At 42.5% G+C, this 17,586-nt stretch overlaps 1 protein-coding gene across 1 annotated transcript in view; it reads left to right on the plus strand.

The window, feature by feature from the left end:
* The window catches only part of LOC121537256 (multiple epidermal growth factor-like domains protein 6), a 122,112-nt gene that overhangs the window by 50,466 nt on the left and 54,060 nt on the right, over positions 1 to 17,586 (plus strand). The window contains exon 8 of the mRNA XM_041844934.2: positions 16,551 to 16,673. Coding sequence (XP_041700868.2) covers positions 16,551 to 16,673 — 123 coding nt within the window. The remainder of the gene's footprint in view (positions 1 to 16,550; positions 16,674 to 17,586) is intronic.

Below are 17,586 nucleotides of genomic sequence, written 5' to 3' on the forward strand. Positions count from 1 at the left end.
CTGAGTGTACAAACACCTGCTCTTTCCATGACAGACTGTCCAGGTGAATACTAAGATCCCTTATTGATGTCATTTGTTAAATCCACTTCAATCAGTGTAGATGAAGGGGAGGAGACAGGTTAAAGAAGGATTTTTAAGTCTTGAGACATGGGTTGTGTATGTGTGTCATTCAGAGGGTGAATGGGCAAGACAAAAGATTGAAGTGCCTTTGAACTGAGTATTGTAGCAGGCACACCGGTTTGAGTGTGTCAAGAACTGCAACGCTGCTCGGTTTTTCACGCTCAACAGTTTTCAGTGTGTATCAAGAATGGTCCACCACCCAAATGACATCCAGCCAACTTGACACAACTGTGGGAAGCATTGGAGTCAACATGGGCCAGCATCCCTGTGGAACGCTTTCGACACCTTGTAGTCCATGCCCCGACGAATTGAGGCTGTTCTGAGGGCAAAGGGGGTGCAACTCAATATTAAGGTGTTCCTAATGTTTTGTACACTCAGTGTGTGTCTTAGGGTGTTTTCACATATAGTCCTCTTTAAAAGAACCGATCACAGTCCTCTTTAAAGTAAACACTGGGGTAAAAAAGGCAAACTACCTCAGTTCTCTTTGTATTCACTCTGCCCTTGCCTTTGAACGAGGACTCAACTCTTTTGCCAGTTCACTTCACCTATTTTGTGGTCTAAGTCCTCTTTGCATTCACATTGCTATGTTTACAAAGAAACCAATATATTTTTTAAACATTCGCTCAATGCACTCTGGGTTTTAACAAAGTGCAGGACAAGCCATTTTATCAGAATGTGTTATCGGACAGTTAGATATACCTACTTACATTTTGGAAGCTAATAGATTGCATTTAGTTAAAAGATTAGACATAATAATTGTAATTTGAAGATGATATTAACATATAAATATAATTGTTAACAGAATAAATAGCAGAATAATTACTGCAGATTAAATAATGCTGTAATTTAACTGTCTAGAATTGATTTTGTACCATATGTTCTCACCAAATATGTTGTCTTCTCACACTATTCAAACCCCACAATCAAATAAACAGCTTATGAAGTTATCTTAGCCTATAGATCACATATTGCAAACAAATAATCTTGAACTAAAAACTGTGCATCCTTGATAATCGCTAATCAATATCCAAAAACAGCACACGTTTTTTCCTCAAACCTGCACATCATCATCTTCTCTCTTTTGTGGCACAAATGTGAGGGGTTATGGCACAGGAAATGGTGTTGCAGTAGTCTAGTGTGTGGTGCAGGAATAATGACAAGCAAACCTGGGGAGCTTTGTGTTCACATTGAACTAAAAAAGGTAACCAGACCGTGAAATTCAAGTGAATTGAACTCAGACCATCTCTCAAGATGATCTCAGTTCAGTTTGGTTCTCTTCGGGGGCTCTTTTGAGTGTTCACACTGCCCCAAAAATCAAGCGAACCACAAAAATTGGCTGAAAGGGAACCAAGTGTGAAAACACCCTTAGACTAGATATTAGAGCTATAGACTACCTGGCATATTAAATCTGCAGATGCAGCAGTTTCTTTGTTGTTTCTTTGACTTGGTGAATTTCTGTGATCCTCCTGATTTATGACAGTTGGAGTTCTGTTGCTTTTTGATGCGTCTTATCATTGTCCAGTAAGAGTATGACAAGCACAGGGAGATCCTGGCACCACACACACCCATGCATGGACACACACAAGAACACACAAGAACTCACTCACACATGCACACACATTCATGTGTGCACACGCACGCACGCAATCACGCACACGCCAATGCTACTTCCCAAAATCAAGGTTCTGCTGCCCTCCATACCTCTAATCCTGAAAAATGTTGTGATATTGGACTGCAGTGGACCACAGTCTTGTAACCACCACAGGTTGCCAAACTACATACTTGATCTGAGCCAAGTGTGTTCCAGCTCTGGTCGTGGTTCCAGTTCCAAACATGTTGATGCTGGCTGTGAGTGTGAGAGAGACCCCAGGGCAGCTGTTTAGGACATTACAACTGAGTTTTGTTGTGCTAGTCAGTGTGAATCTCATGGCTGTTGATGAGAGGTCAGTAACTTGAGGCCAGATAAGCACTGAATGACTGTGAGGTCAGGGAGGGATGTTGCCACAGCAGCAGAGGCCAGTGGCTCCAATCCATATAAATAATCCTGCTCCACTTCCTCATTGCTAGCTCTAGCCTGCCATGAGGAACCACTGCACTCATTGGGAGTTTGGGCTGTATCACCACCAGACGAGATAATCTTTGCTGGAGCCTCGAATTGGCTTTGTGTGTGAATGGTTAAATCCCTGTGGATTAATGAGGAATTGAAAAATTGTATGGTTGAGAGGGATGAGGCAAAGATAAATGACAAAAAGAATGATAGTAAAAAGCTTTGGAGCACCTTAAATGACATTTTGGGAAAAAACGCAAACTCAGCTCTATCATTCATTGAATCAGATGGCTCATTCATCACAAAACTTACTGATATTGCCAACTACTTTAATGATTTTTTCATTGGCAAGATTAGCAAATTTAGGCATGACATGCCAGCAACAAACGCTGACACTACACATTCAAATATATCTGACCAAATTATGAAAGACAAGCATTGTAATTTTGAATTCTGTAAAGTGAGTGTGGAAGAAATGATTGTTGTCTATCAACAATGACAAGCCACCGGGGTCTGACAGCTTGGATGGAAGATTACTGAGGACAATTGTGGAAGCCCCCTTTACTGGCTCAAATAGACGACCAATCAGCCTGTTACCAACCCTTAGTAAACGTTTGACCAGATACAATGCTATTTTACAGTAAACAAATTGACAACAGACTTTCAGCACACTTATAAGGAAGGACATTCAACAATGACAGCACTTACACAAATGACTGATGATTGGCTGAGAGAAATTGATGATAAAAAGATTGTGGGGGCTGTTTTGTTAGACTTCAGTGCGGCTTTTGACATTATCGATCATAATCTGCTGCTAGAAAAACTTACATTACCAGTCAAAAGTTTGGAAACACCTACTCATTTGCACACTCTGGGCATTCTCTCAACCTGCTTCATGAGGAATGCTTTTCCAACAGTCTTGAAGGAGTTCCCACATATGCTGAGCACTTGTTGGCTGCTTTTCCTTCACTCTGCAGTCCAACTCATCCCAAACCATCTCAATTGGGTTGAGTTTGGGTAATTGTAGAGGCCAGGTCATCTGATGCAGCACTCCATCACTCCATCATGCTCCTTCTTGGTCAAATAGCCCTTACACAGCCTGGAGGAGCCCACTAAGCGGAAACCAGATGGGATGGCGTATCGCTGCAGAATGGTTAAGTGTGCCTTGAATTCTAAATAAATCACAGACACTGTCACCAGCAAAGCACCCCCACACCATGACACCTCCTCCTCCGTGCTTCACGGTGGGAACCACACATGCAGAGATCATCTGTTCACCTACTCTGCGTCTCACAAAGACACGGTGGTTGGAACCAAAAATCGCAAATTTGGACTGATCAGACCAAAGGACAGATTTCCACCGGTCTAATGTCCATTGCTCGTGTTTCTTGGCCAAAGCAAGTCTCTTCTTCTTATTGGTGTCCTTTAGTAGTGGTTTCTTTGCAGCAATTCGACCATGAAGGCCTGATTCACGCAGTCTCCTCTGAACAGTTGATGTTGAGATGTGTCTGTTACTTGAACTCCGTGAAGCATTTATTTGGGCTGTAATTTCTGAGGCTGGTAACTCTAATGAACTTATCCTCTGCAGCAGATGTATGGTGCTTGATGGTTTTTTCGACTGCACTTGAAGAAACTTCTTGAAATGTTCCGTATTGACTGACCTTCATGTCTTAAAGTAATGATGGACTGTTGTTTCTCTTTGCTTATTTGAGCTGTTCTTGCCATAATATGGACTTGGTCTTTTACAAAATAGGGCTATCTTCTGTATACCACCCCTACCTTGTCACAACACAATTGATTGGCTCAAACGCATTAAGAAGGAAATAAATTCCATAAATTAACTTTTAAGAAGGCACACCTGTTAATTGATTTGCATTCCAGGTGATTACCTCATGAATCTGGTTGAGAGAATGCCAAAAGTGTGTAAAGCTGTCATCAAGGAAAAGGGTGGCTATTTTGAAGAATCTAAAATATAAAACATATTTAGATTTGTTGAACACTTTTTTGGTTGCTGCATGGTTGCTGGTGACACTGTCTGTGATTTATTTAGAATTCCAGCATGGTTACCACAGCATTCTGCAGCGATACGCCATCCCATCTGTTTTGGGCTGTTTTGGGACTATCATTTGGACAATGACCCAACACACCTCCAGGCTGTGTAAGGGCTATTTTACCAAGAAGGAGAGTGATGGAGTGCTGCATCAGATGACCTGGCCTCCACAATCCCCCGACCTCAACCCAATTGAGATGGTTTGGGATGAGTCGGACAGCAGAGTGAAGGAAAAGCAGCCAACAAGTGCTCAGCTTATGTGAGAACTCCTTCAAGACTGTTGGAAAAGCATTCCAGGTGAAGCTGGTTGTGAGATTGCCAAGAGTGTGCAAAGCTGTCATCAAGGCAAAGGGTGGCTATTTGAAGAATCTCAAATATAAAATATATTTTGATTTGTTTAACACTTTTGTGGTTACTACATGATTCCATATGTGTTATTTCATTGTTTTGATGTCTTCACTATTATTCTACAATGTAAAAAATAAAGAAAAACCATTGGAATGAGTAGGTGTGTCCAAACTTTTGACTGGTACTGTATTTGTTATGGCTTTACACCCCCTGCTATATTGTGGATAAAGAGTTTCCTGTCTAACAGAACACAGAGGGTGTTCTTTAATGGAAGCCTCTGCAACATAATCCAGGTAGAATCAGGAATTCCCCAGGGCAGCTGACTAGGCCCCTTACTTTTTCCAATCTTTACTAACGACATGCCACTGGCTTTGAGTAAAGCCTGTGTGTCTATGTATGCGGATGACTCAACACTATACATGTCAGCTAATACAGCGACTGAAATGACTGCAACACTTAACAAAGAGCTGCAGTTAGTTTCAGAGTGGGTGGCAAGGAATAAGTTAGTCCTAAATATTTCTACAACTAAAAGCATTGTATTTGGGACAAATAATTCACTAAACCCTAAACCTCAACTAAATCTTGTAATAAATAATGTGGAAATTGAGCAAGTTGAGATGGCTAAGCTGCTTGGAGTAACCCTTGATTGTAAACTGTAATGGTCAAAACATATTGCTACAACAGTAGCTAAGATGGGGAGAAGTGTTTCCATAATAAAGCGCTGCTCTACCTTCTTAACAGCATTATAAACAAGGCAGGTCCTACAGGCCCTAGTTTTGTCGCACCTGGACTACTGTTCAGTCGTGTGGTCAGGTGCCACAAAAAGGGACTTAGGAAAATTGCAATTGGCTCAGAACAGGGCAGCATGGCTGGCCCTTGGATGTACACAGAGAGCTAACTTTAATAATATGCATGTCAATCTCCTGGCTCAAAGTGGAGGAGAGATTGACTTCATCACTACTTGTATTTATGAGAGGTATTGACATGTTGAATGCACCGAGCTGTCTGTTTGAACTACTGGCGCACAACTCAGACATCCATACATACCCCACAAGACAAGAGGTCTCTTCACAGTTCCCAAGTCCAGAACAGACTATGGGAGGCGCACAGTACTACATAGAGCCATGACTACATGGAACTCTATTCCACATCAAGTAACTGATGCAGGCAGTAAAATTAGATAAAAATACACCTTATGGAACAGCGGGGACTGTGAAGCAACACAAACATAGGCGCAGACACATGCATTCACACACACGATAACATACGCACTATACACACATGGACACATGGATTTTTGTACTGTAGATATGCGGTAGTGGTGGAGTAGGGGCCTGAGGGCACACAGTGTGTTGTGAAATCTGTGAATGTATTGTAATGTTTTTAAAATTGTATAACTGCCTTAATTGTGCTGTACCCCAGGAAGAAGGCAGCAGCTAATGGGGATCCATAATAAATACAGATAGATCTTGATTTACTCAGTTTATCAATAAAGATTTACCATTCAAATAAATGATTACCATTATGCAGTTATGTTGTAAAAAAAAAAAAAAAAAAACGTCAAATGTAATGATATTGAACTCAAAAGATCTGTCTGGATCAAGGGCCATTCTGTTACTTTGGCTAATACGTCTTCTTTTGTTGCCGTGGTATCATTTTGGTATCAAGTATCATGATGGTATCGAGTACTGTGATGCTAAACTTGGTATCGGTATCAAAGTCAAAATTCTGGTATTGCGACAACGCGCTCTCTCTCTCTCTCTTAATCTCCCACTACCTGTCTATGCACAACTGACCCCCAGGTATGTGCACCAGATAAATTTCCTAGCTTGGCTATATCCTAAATGCTCCAGCACCAGAGCAAATGCCTAAGCTTTAACCACTACTCCATGCTAAGCTGTTGCATACATTTGGCTTTACCAATAACAATTGGTTGCTGGGTGGGAATGTACTGTATTGTCATACCAGATCATGTCCCACTTTTACTCACAGTGGTGTAATCATGCTCTAATGATTCTGTGTGAAACAGTGCTGCTGTTAATGTCCTCGCTGACCATGTGTGTGAGTGACACACATGCACGCACAGACACACACACAAGGTGCATTCATTTAGCCTCCCATCAGCGCTCCGGGCCACAGCGATTAAGATTCTTTGCAGATCTCTCGGGCAGGTGGTCCTCGTTAGTCTGTAGAGTCTGCATGTGCTCGATTGGTACACTGTTTGGGAGGCACACTTTTGCATACACTGTAAATGTGTAGGGGAGACTGGGGTTGGTTGTCACACTTTTTACTCTCGTGTGTATTTCTCAGCACCAGTCTATCTGACAATACTCTTTTCAATATTAGGATAAGATGGGTTGAAATGGGGACGCTTTTGTAAACCATCAAACACACTCTGTCCACAGTGCCATAGCGTGGTTGGTTGTCACACAGTATGGGGTTGGTTGTCACATACAGAGTCTTAGAACTAGCCACTCCTTTCTTTGATCTAACGATATTCCTAACATAATTCTGCATTTTATGCTGTGAGAATAACATATTACATTTTGAGTACATTTTTAGGGTGTTTGCAGACGTGTGGTTGTGTGACAGAAAACGTGTGTAAGAGAGGCAATGAAGGGGGCTCTTTATAGCACATGCACAAAATATAGCTCTTCTTTCCCTTTTTTCAACAAACATAATTGTTCATGGATACTCCCATAATTCAAACATTTACAAAGAAAATGTATTTCTTTACTTTCACCTATGAAAAACACATGAATTCCAATAATCTCAGTGTTTAGTCATGCTAACATGAATTGACCAGGTGAACGAGTTCTTTCAAAGAATTCACACATTTGAACCTTAAAAATTTTACACCATTTAGATTGGGAGTCATTAGCACTGTGACAACCAACCCGTAAGACAACCCAGTCTCTCCTAGACTACAGTGCATTCGGAAAGTATTCAGACCCATTGACTTTTTCCACATTTTGTTACGTTACAGCCTTATTCTAAAATTGATTAAATAAAAACATTCCCTCATCAATCTACACACAATACCCCATAATGACAAAGCGAAAACAGGTTTGTAGAATTTTTTTATATTTTTTATTTACATAAGTATTCAGACCCTTTGCTATGAGACTCGAAATTGAGCTCAGGTGCATCCTGTTTCCATTGATCATCCTTCATGTTTCTACAACTTCATTGAAGTCCATCTGTGGTAAATTCAATTGATTGGACATGATTTGGAAAGGCACACAACTGTCTATATAAGGCCCCACAGTTGACAGTGCATGTCAGAGCAAAAACCAAGCCATGAGGTCTAAGGAATTGTCCGTAGAGCTCTGAGACAGGATTGTGTCGAGGCACAGATCTGTGGAAGGAACCCAAACATTTCTGTAGCATTGAAGGACCGCAAGAACACAGTGGCCTCCATCATTCTTAAATGGAAGAAGTTTGGAACCACCAAGACTCTTCCTAGAGCTGGCCACCTGGCCAAACTGAGCAATCGGGGGAGAAGGGCCTTGGTCGGGGAGGTGACCAAGAACCCGATGGTCACTCTGACAGAGCTCCAGAGTTCCTCTGTGGAGATGGGAGAACCTTCCAGAAGGACAACCATCTCTGCAGTACTCCACCAATCAGGCCTTTATGGTACCGTGGCCAGATGGAAGCCACTCCTCAGGAAAAGACACATGACAGCCCGCTTGGAGTTTCCCAAAAGGCACCTAAAGACTCTCAGACCATGAGAAACAAGATTCTCTGGTCTGATGAAACCAAGATTGAACTCTTTAGCCTGAATGCCAAGTGTCACGTCTGGAGGAAACCTGGCACCATCCCTACTGTGAAGCATGGTGGTGGCAGCCTCATGCTGTGGGGATGTATTTCAGCGGCAGGGACTGGGAGACTAATCAGGATCGAGGGAAAAATGAACGGAGCAAAGTATAGAGAGATCCTTGATGAAAATCTGCTCCAAAGCGCTCAGGATCTCAGACTTTGGCGAAGGTTCACCTTCCAACAGGACAACAACCCTAAGCACACAGCCAAGACAACGCAGGAGTGGCTTCGGGACAAGTCTCTAAATGTCCTTGAGTGGCCCAGCTAGAGCCCGGATTTGAACTCGATCAAACATCTCTGGAGAGACCTGAAAATAGCTGTGCAGCGACTCTCCCCATCCAACCTGACAGAGCTTGAGAGGATCTGCAGAGAAAAATGGGAGAAACTCCCCAAATACAGGGGTGCCAAGCTTGTAGCATCATACCCAAGAAGACTTGAGGCTGTAATCGCTGCCAAAGGTACTTCAAAAAAGTACTGAGTAAAGGGTCTGAATACTTATGTAAATGTGATATTTCAGTTTTTTTTATTTTATACATTTGCAAAAATGTTTAAAAACCAGTTTTTTCTGTCATTATGGGGTATTGTGTGTAGATTGATGAGGGAAAAAAACTATTTAATCCACTTTAGAATAAGGCTGTAATGTAACAAAATGTGGAAAAAGTCAAGGGGTCTGAATACTTTCTGAATGCACTGTATGTTACAGTGTAGTATGTCTTTTACTGCACTGAAACCGGAGGCTAGTATACGCTGAATGTACAAAACATTAGGAATACCTTTATAATATTGAGTTGCACCCCCTTTTGCCCTCAGAACTGCCTCAATTCGTCGGGGCATGGACTCTACAAGGTGTCGAAAGCGTTCCACAGGGTTGCTGGGCCATGTTAACTCTAATGCTTCCCACAGTTGCGTCAAGTTGGCTGGATGTCCTTTGGGTGGTGGACCATTCTTGATACACGTGGGAAACTGTTGAGCGTGAAAAAACTATTACCGTTGCAGTTCTTGACACACTCTAACCTCTGAATGGCACACATACACAATCCATGTATCAAGGCTTAAAAATCCTTCTTTAACCTGTTTCCTCCCCTTCATCTACACTAATTGAAGTGGATTTAACAAGTGACATCAATAAGGGATCATAGCTTTCACCTGGATTCACCTGGTCAGTCTATGTCATGGAAAGAGCAGGCGTTCCTAATGTTTTGTGCACACAGTGTATGTTCTGCACAGATAAACAGAATTTTATGGAAATGGGCCGTTGGCTGTTGTTCCTTGTTTCCTGCTTTATTAACAATTGTGAGGTCTGAGCGTGCGTGCTTGCTAGCGAGCTTGTGTGAGCGTGTGTGTGTGTACGTGTGCGCCAGTGTGTAAAGTCTGCATGGCATGTTTCATGAATCCCCATTTTCCATCAGTGTTGATGTGGCTTTGGATTTGATCTCCCTGTTGGCTGCGTCTTATGAAAACCTGTCACATCTTGCATACACTAGCAGCTTAATAAAATTACTCGAAGCCATATGATTAATGACATGTGGAAACAGCTATCATCTCTCAAATTGAAATGCGTACTGACCACTTTGTTGTGGAGTCTTAACATTCACGACCCGTGAACAGCCATTTTGTCTGGTAACATTTCTTATGAGATTCATCTTCATGTTTCACCCTGTAATTGTCTAGAGGATATAAAGTTATGGAACTGATGCTTAGACCAGATTTTGTTAAGTTGTAATGTGAAGAAAAGTTCATCCTCCCCTCCCCTATTTTTCTCAATTGTTTTGTTTGGTAAAAAATAACTAATGCCTTTGTCGATTTGGGAAAAAACATATATCATGTCAAAGTGCCTACCTCCTTAAGACAATGATTGACAACCCAGATCTCTTGCCAGCAGAATGTAAATGGGGTTGCCAGCGCAGTGAGAGATATGTTAGTAGTGCCTACTGTATATCAGTTCAGACGCCCCATCAACACAAAGGCTGCTGGCCATCTAAGTACGGTGGACCCCAGGGGTCAGACACACTTATTTATCTCCTGGAGTAGAATAGGCAGGACTTTAAGCATCATCACAATAGTCCTGAATGCAATTAAGACTTCTGATGAGTCCTTTATTTTTATTTGTTTATTTTACTTTTGTACTTTTTACCCCTTTTTCCTCCCCAATTGGTAGTTACTGTCTTGTCCCATTGCTGCAACTCCCGTACGGACTCGGGAGAGGCGAAGGTCGAGAGCCATGCGTCCTCTGAAACACGACCCTGCCAAGCCGCGCTGCTTCTTGACACACTGCTCGCTTAACCCGGAAGCCAGCCGCACCAATTTGTCAGAGGAAACACTGTACAACTGGTCGACCGTGTCAGCGTGCATGCTCCCGGCCCACCACAAGGAGTCGCTAGAGTGTGATGGGACAAGGACATTCCGGCCAGCCAAACCCTCCCCTAACCAATATTCCACAACTTCTCAGCCTTATATTCATTATCTCCAGCACCATACCAGTGTATGAAAATTGTCATTTGGAAGAGCATGGAAGAATCATGATGTTGTGGTTCTTCTTAATCATAATTGGTTTGTATATGTATAACAGTTGGTGATATGTGTCGTTCAACTTGAAATATGGGTGTTTCACTTTGAGTAACTCCTTGTTTGGCTCCTGAATGTTAAAGCAATGAAACTAAGATCCCTGCAACATTCATTTCTCAGCCTCTTTGTGTTATTTTTCTGTTTCCATCTCTTGTCGTTCCACTAATTAATCCGGACATTTCTTTGTTTTTATTTTGATTCTCTCTCCATCCAATCGGTCTCAAGGCCCTTCAGCAGTAAATTGTCCCTTGGCTGTGAAAAGTAGCAAGATTTTCAAATCCTTATATAATTTACATTCTATAAATGGGTCTCTGAGCTCCACAATTTGGGCAGAACTATTACACCCTCGTGGCCATGTGAAAACAGATGACATCTGGCAGCAAGAGTCTCTTGGCTGCAAGGCTTTCTGGGAGGAAAGTGTTTAAATGCCGTGTTAATGACAGCTTCATTTATTTTAGAAAGTTTGTTTTGTCTGTTAATGGATTTTCAGGTAATTTCAACTGACAACCTTGACCTCACCCAGACACAACACTTGATTATTTGGCCAAATTCCATGTGAAATGGAAATATTCCTGCATATGTACATTGGACAAATATCAAATCCAACAAAAACCTTGCCGCCGGCCAATGCTGTCTGCTCTGACACACAAACAAAATGTTCAAATATATACTGAACAAAAATATAAACGCAACATGTAAAGTGTTTCATGAGCTGAAATAAAAGATCACCGAATTTTCCATACGAACAAAAAGCTTATTTCTTATTAAACTGTATGATCATTACACAGGTGCACCTTGTGCTGGGGACAATAAAAGGCCACTTTAAAATGTGCAGTTTTGTCACACAACACAATGCCACAGATGTATCAAGTTTTGAGCGTGCAATTGGCATGCTGACTGCAGGAATGTCCAACAGAGCTGTTGCCAGATAATTTAATGTTCATTTCTCTACCATAAGCCACCTCCAACGTTGTTTTAGAGAATTTGGCAGTACGTCCGACCGGCCTCACAACTGCATACCACGTGTAACCACGCCAGCCCAGGACTTCCACATCCGGCTTCTTCACCTGTGGGATCGGCTGAGACCAGCCACTCAGACAGCTGATGAAACTGAGGAATATTTATTTAATGAAGCCCTTTTCTGGGGAAAAACTCATTCTGATTGGCTGGGCCTGGCTCCCCAGTGGGTGGACCTGGCTCCCAAGTGGGTGGACTTACGCCCTCACAGGCCCACCCATGGCTGCACCCCTGCCCAGTCATGTGAAATCCATAGATTAGGGCCTAATTTATTTATTTCAATTGACTGATTTCCTTATATGAACTGTAACTCAGTAAAATCGTTGAAATTGTTGCATGTTGCGTTTATATTTTTGTTCCGTATAGATTGATACATAGATTGAACTTTGCTGTAACTCCAAATCCCTCATGGTACCAAGATAAATCCAGTAAACATAATTTTGCTGATCACTTCAGGCAATTACTGCTTATCACACTGCACAGTTTTAATGGCAACTGGGCCACTCTCCACTCCTGGGCCTCTTGAGGCCGAAGCCAGACCTTTCCTTCCCGCTTTAGTAATGTCCTCTGAAGGCTCTTTCAGGCCCATGCCCCCTGGTGGACCCTAATATAGCTCCAGACCAAAAGACAGAGGACAACAGAGGACATCCAATTTCAACGGTCTTTGTGTCAAAAGCCAAATACCTCCTCATAGCCTATTTCTCATTCTGCCATTTGTCTTCTTTTGGTGCTCTCTGGTTTTGTTGAAGTTGGAAGTAGGGGATGTCTGCGTCACAGATGGTTTCTCATAGGCTTGAAAGGCGAGCCTTGTGACCCCAGTGCCTTGAAATGATAACAGTAAAGCATGTCGTGGATTGCTACTGTACTTGACATTGTGGAACGATGGCTGTATATCAAAGAATCCAAGGAAACCATGTTTGTTCTCCATAAATCTTGAATGAAGAATAAGCTCTTGTCTTATTAAGAAAATGTCACTTCATTGCTTTGACGAAGTCAGCAATTCTCTTCATAGAGACATTCTGTACTTGTTATGACTGCTGTTTTCTGCAATATGTATCTTGTTGATTATATGGATGTGGCTCCTTAGAATAACAAAAGTGTAGCTTATAGAGCAAAATCAACTGTGCAGGAAACCATTACGTTTTTGATAGGTGCAGGTTTGTGCTGAGTATGTATTTTCCCCATGCTAGTGCTCTTCGAAGCGGTGATATCCAGAAGAAAATGTCTTCAAACGGGCCCCTGAAGGACACTTAATGTCATAGGGGCCTCTGGATAAAGTTTTAATAGAGGCACAGAGAACCCTTACAAAAAAAGATTGCAGTCAGAGTGCAGTATAACTGCAGTAGACTGGAGTATAACTGCAGTTAGAGTGCATTATAAGTGCAGTATGCTGCAAATACTGAATCCAAAATAATTTTGCAGTGTAACTGCAGTTAGAGTGCAATATAACTGCAGTACACTGCAAATATTCTGCAATTATTGCATCCAAAATACCACAGTCGACTGCAGTTACTGCACTTTTACTGCAGTTTCAAAACTGCAATCTTTTTTTATAAGGGAAACATTGACCTCTGACCTGTGAAGGACATATAAAACTGGCTGTTATGGAGATGAACTGGATTATGTTTACTGCCTTTGAGGAGGCTTGTATGGGGCCATATGTTAATTTTCCAGTGCCAGTCCTAATCCAGGGAGTATGGTACATTTTTGTTGTGATAAATGGGGTAGATATACTCCATTTTAGCATTGCTTGCACTGATCTGTCTCATATCTCGCAAAGACTAATGGGATAGATCTAAATAAGTTTGGCTACAATGTGGTGTCTAACATTAGAAAATATTACCTAGGTGACATCGTCTGCTGAACCCCATTTCTGCCTCAAAGCTGTCTGAATTAATCGTGGAGCAGTATTTCTGAAGTTTAACAATGGGCACGAAAGCTAGCATACATCTGTTCAATATTAGCTTGCTAACTGAGCCAGTCACTGAAACGGTGCTGCTAACCACCCAGCTAATTTTACAAATTATTTTGCTAGTTGAGTTGTTTTATTAGAAAATGGCTAAGAACTCAAAACCTGAAGCTGGCTAGCAAGTCCACCTCAGCAACAATGTTATTCAGGTGCAGGAATGTTAGATTAGTATTTTACTTTTAAGATAACCTTCATTGAAGTTTGTGGTTACTACTGGTTCTGGATCTGAGGCGAGAGATTGTCCGCCATCTCTTTTTTTGTTTTGGTCAAGGCTTGGACTTACTAGTTACAAGTTAGCGATTGTGGAGAAACATGCTGAGTTATGGACTGATTTCTGATAACAGTCCCTCCTAATTTTGGAGCTGTATGTCTACCACTTCAGTGTAATTTAAGCAAGCTTTTATGTCAGTAAAGATAGAGCTAGCTAGCTAACTAGCTATGTCAGAAAGCTAGCTAAACAGTTAGCTAAGCAGCTGATTAAGTTACTGCACTGGCGACCGACTTCCTTGCACAGAATTTGTGCAGGAGATAGACACCGCTTTGATAATTTTTTTCTCAAAATTGAAACTATTAAATCACTGTCACAACGTGTTTAATCATTTAGTATAAACGCAACATGCAACAATTTCAAAGATTTTACTGAGTTATAGTTCATACAAGGAAATCAGTCAATTGAAATAAATTCATTAGGCCCTAATCTATAGACATCACATGACTGGGAATACTGATATGCATCTGTTGGTCACAGATACCTTTAAAAAAAGGTAGGGGTGTGACCACCAATTTGCCTCATGCAGTGCAACACATCTTCTCATAGAGTTGATCAGGCTGTTGATTGTGGCCTGTGGAATGTTGTCCCACTCCTCCTCAGTGGCTGTGCGAAGTTGCTAGATATTGGCGGGAACAAGCCGAGCCAGAGCATCCCAAATATGCTCAATTGGTGACATGTCTGGTGAGTATGCAGGCCATGGAAGAACTGGGACATTTTCAGCTTCCAGGAATTGTGTATAGATCCGTGAGGACATGGAGCTGTGCATTATCATGCGGAAACATGAGGTGATGGCGGTGGATGAATGGCACGACAATGGGCCTCAGGCTCTCGTCACGGTATCTCTGTGCATTCAAATGGCCATTGATAAAATGCAGTTGTGTTCGTTGTCCGTAGCTTATACCTGCCCATATCACAACCCCTCCGCCACCATGGGGCACTCTGTTCACAACGTTGACATCAGCAAACTGCTCGCCCACATGACGCCATACACATGGTCTGCGGTTGTGAGGCCGGTTGGACGTACTACAAAATTCTCTAAAATGATGTTGAAGGCAGCTTATGGTAGAGAAATTACCATTACATTATCTGGCAACAACTGCTGGTGAGAATTCCTGCAGTCAGCATGCCAATTGCTCCCTCAAAACTTGATACATCTGTGGCACTGTGTTGTGTGACAAAACTGCACATTTTAAAGTGGCGTTTTATTGTCCCCGGCACAAGGTGCACCTGTGTAATGATCATGCAGTTTAATCAGCTTCTTGATATGCCACACCTGTCAGGTGGATAGATTATCTTGGCAAAGGAGAAATGCTCACTTCAGGGATGTAAACAAATTTGTGCACAAAATTTGAGAGAAATAAGCTTTTTGTGCTTCTGGAACATTTCTGTGATCTTTTATTTCAGCTCATGAAACATGGGACCAACACTTTACATGTTGCACTTATATTTTTGTTTAGTGTAGCTAGCTAGTTATTCTGCCTATTTCATGGAGAGTCATACGAGAGCGCAGTGATATAAAACAAAAATTGTAACTATGTTTTCATTGTTAAATGGCTGATGCTCGGGAATATTTATTTTTGAATATGAGTTCCACGTCCTACAAGACACGTCGCTTGAAGGACAATGGTTGCGTTGGAGGGACGCCACCTGTCGGAAGACAATGCCATTGTAGTGGTTGGTTGTCAAGATGCCGTAGGGCTTCTGTGGTTAGAGGGCTAGTTGTGTGTGTGTGTGTGTTTACCAGCCCTCAAGTGCTTGCTTTGCTAACCGTTCTGGCCTTCGTCCATCTGTCTCCAGTTACCGCCTGACCCTGTGAGATTGGCATGTGCCTGTATTTCTTGCTGAATGCTCTGTGTGTGTCTAAAGGCTTCTCTATAAGAGGCCTGCGGGGCTTCTGGTGCTTAGGCAGGACCAGTGCCAGAACGAATCAGTTGGAAGGTTATATTATTTAAAAAATTCATGGGACCTCCTATGTCTGCACGTGCTGCACACATAAAAAAATATATATATAGAACAGCTGGGCCTCAACAGACCCCCCCCCTTCAAGCTAATTCCATACTATTTTTGTCCAGACAGCATCAGATACATGGGCTACACATACTGAGACAGAGGGGCGCTGTTTTGCTCGCTTGGATGATTTATGTGAGATTGATGGGTCTTTCGGTCAAATCAATTATCAATATTTAAATATTTGGACGGGCAAGGAGGTACGATAGGGCGGGCCAGGCCCCCTAAGCCCCACTCATAACGCCGGCCCTGGGCTTAGGCAGAGCTCTTCCACCACAATATACTGTACTTTACTATTAAACAGTGATTACACTGATTTGTCATTTCTCACCCACAGATGTTGATGAGTGTCAGGTCTACAATGGGGGCTGCCAGCACCGATGCGTCAACACCAGGGGCTCGTACTACTGCGAATGCAACCTGGGCACCCGTCTGCATACAGATGGCCGAACTTGCATCGGTAAGATCCGAGGGGAGGGTGTGGAGGGGTCACCTATGGTCATGGACGGTTCACATAAGGTCAACTGAAGTCAGAGGTGAAGGGGTCAGGGTTGAGGGAGGTTTGGGCTGAAACAGGTGGATCTGGTCCAACGTACTGGATGTATTCAGTTGTTGCCCTCACCGTCTGGAAGCTAGGCTATGGGAGAAGCTGGGTCTCACATCACAGCAGGGAAAGAGTGGTCTCCACCTTCTGCTTGTGTCAAAAGGGGGAATCAAAGAGTCTGTTGTGCTGGCAGCAGACAAGCTTTCCCACTGTTTCTCTCTCTCTCTCACATACGTGTGCACGCGCACGCACACTCTCTCGCTCTCATATAGATCTCCTCTCTTTTCCTCTGTGAGTTCCAGTGCTGTATCAGAAAGCTTATTTTCATTCATGGCTATGGCACACAACAACAGCGTGTCAGGATAACTCTCTCTCTGATTGATTAGGGCGTTACCGCACAGCGGGCACAGATGTCAATTCAACGTCCATTCCACATTGGTTCAACGTAATTTAATTGAAATGACGTGGAAACAACGTTGATTCAACCAGTGTGTGCTCAGTGGGTGGGAAGCCCTGAGGCCTGTTGAAACACAATTGACTTTGACCAGAGCCGGTCTGGATGAAATGTTAGTGTGCCTGTTATTTTTCAATGAGTTATTACCACAGAGATGGGAATCCATTCATATTGTTGACGTTTTTATACTCCAAATGTGCGCCAAATTACACTACCTCAGTTGGTGAATATAATTCCGCAGAGTGATGATTTAGAGTGCAGGTGGCCAACCCCTTTTCCTGGAGAGCTACTGGGTGTGCAGGCTTTTGTTCCAGCCCGGCACTAACATACCTGGTTCAAGGTCCTGCAGCTATTTAGTAGAATCAGGTGTGTTAC

Source organism: Coregonus clupeaformis, chromosome 24, assembly GCF_020615455.1.
Source record: "Coregonus clupeaformis isolate EN_2021a chromosome 24, ASM2061545v1, whole genome shotgun sequence".
NCBI classification, from domain to species: Eukaryota; Metazoa; Chordata; class Actinopteri; order Salmoniformes; family Salmonidae; genus Coregonus; species Coregonus clupeaformis.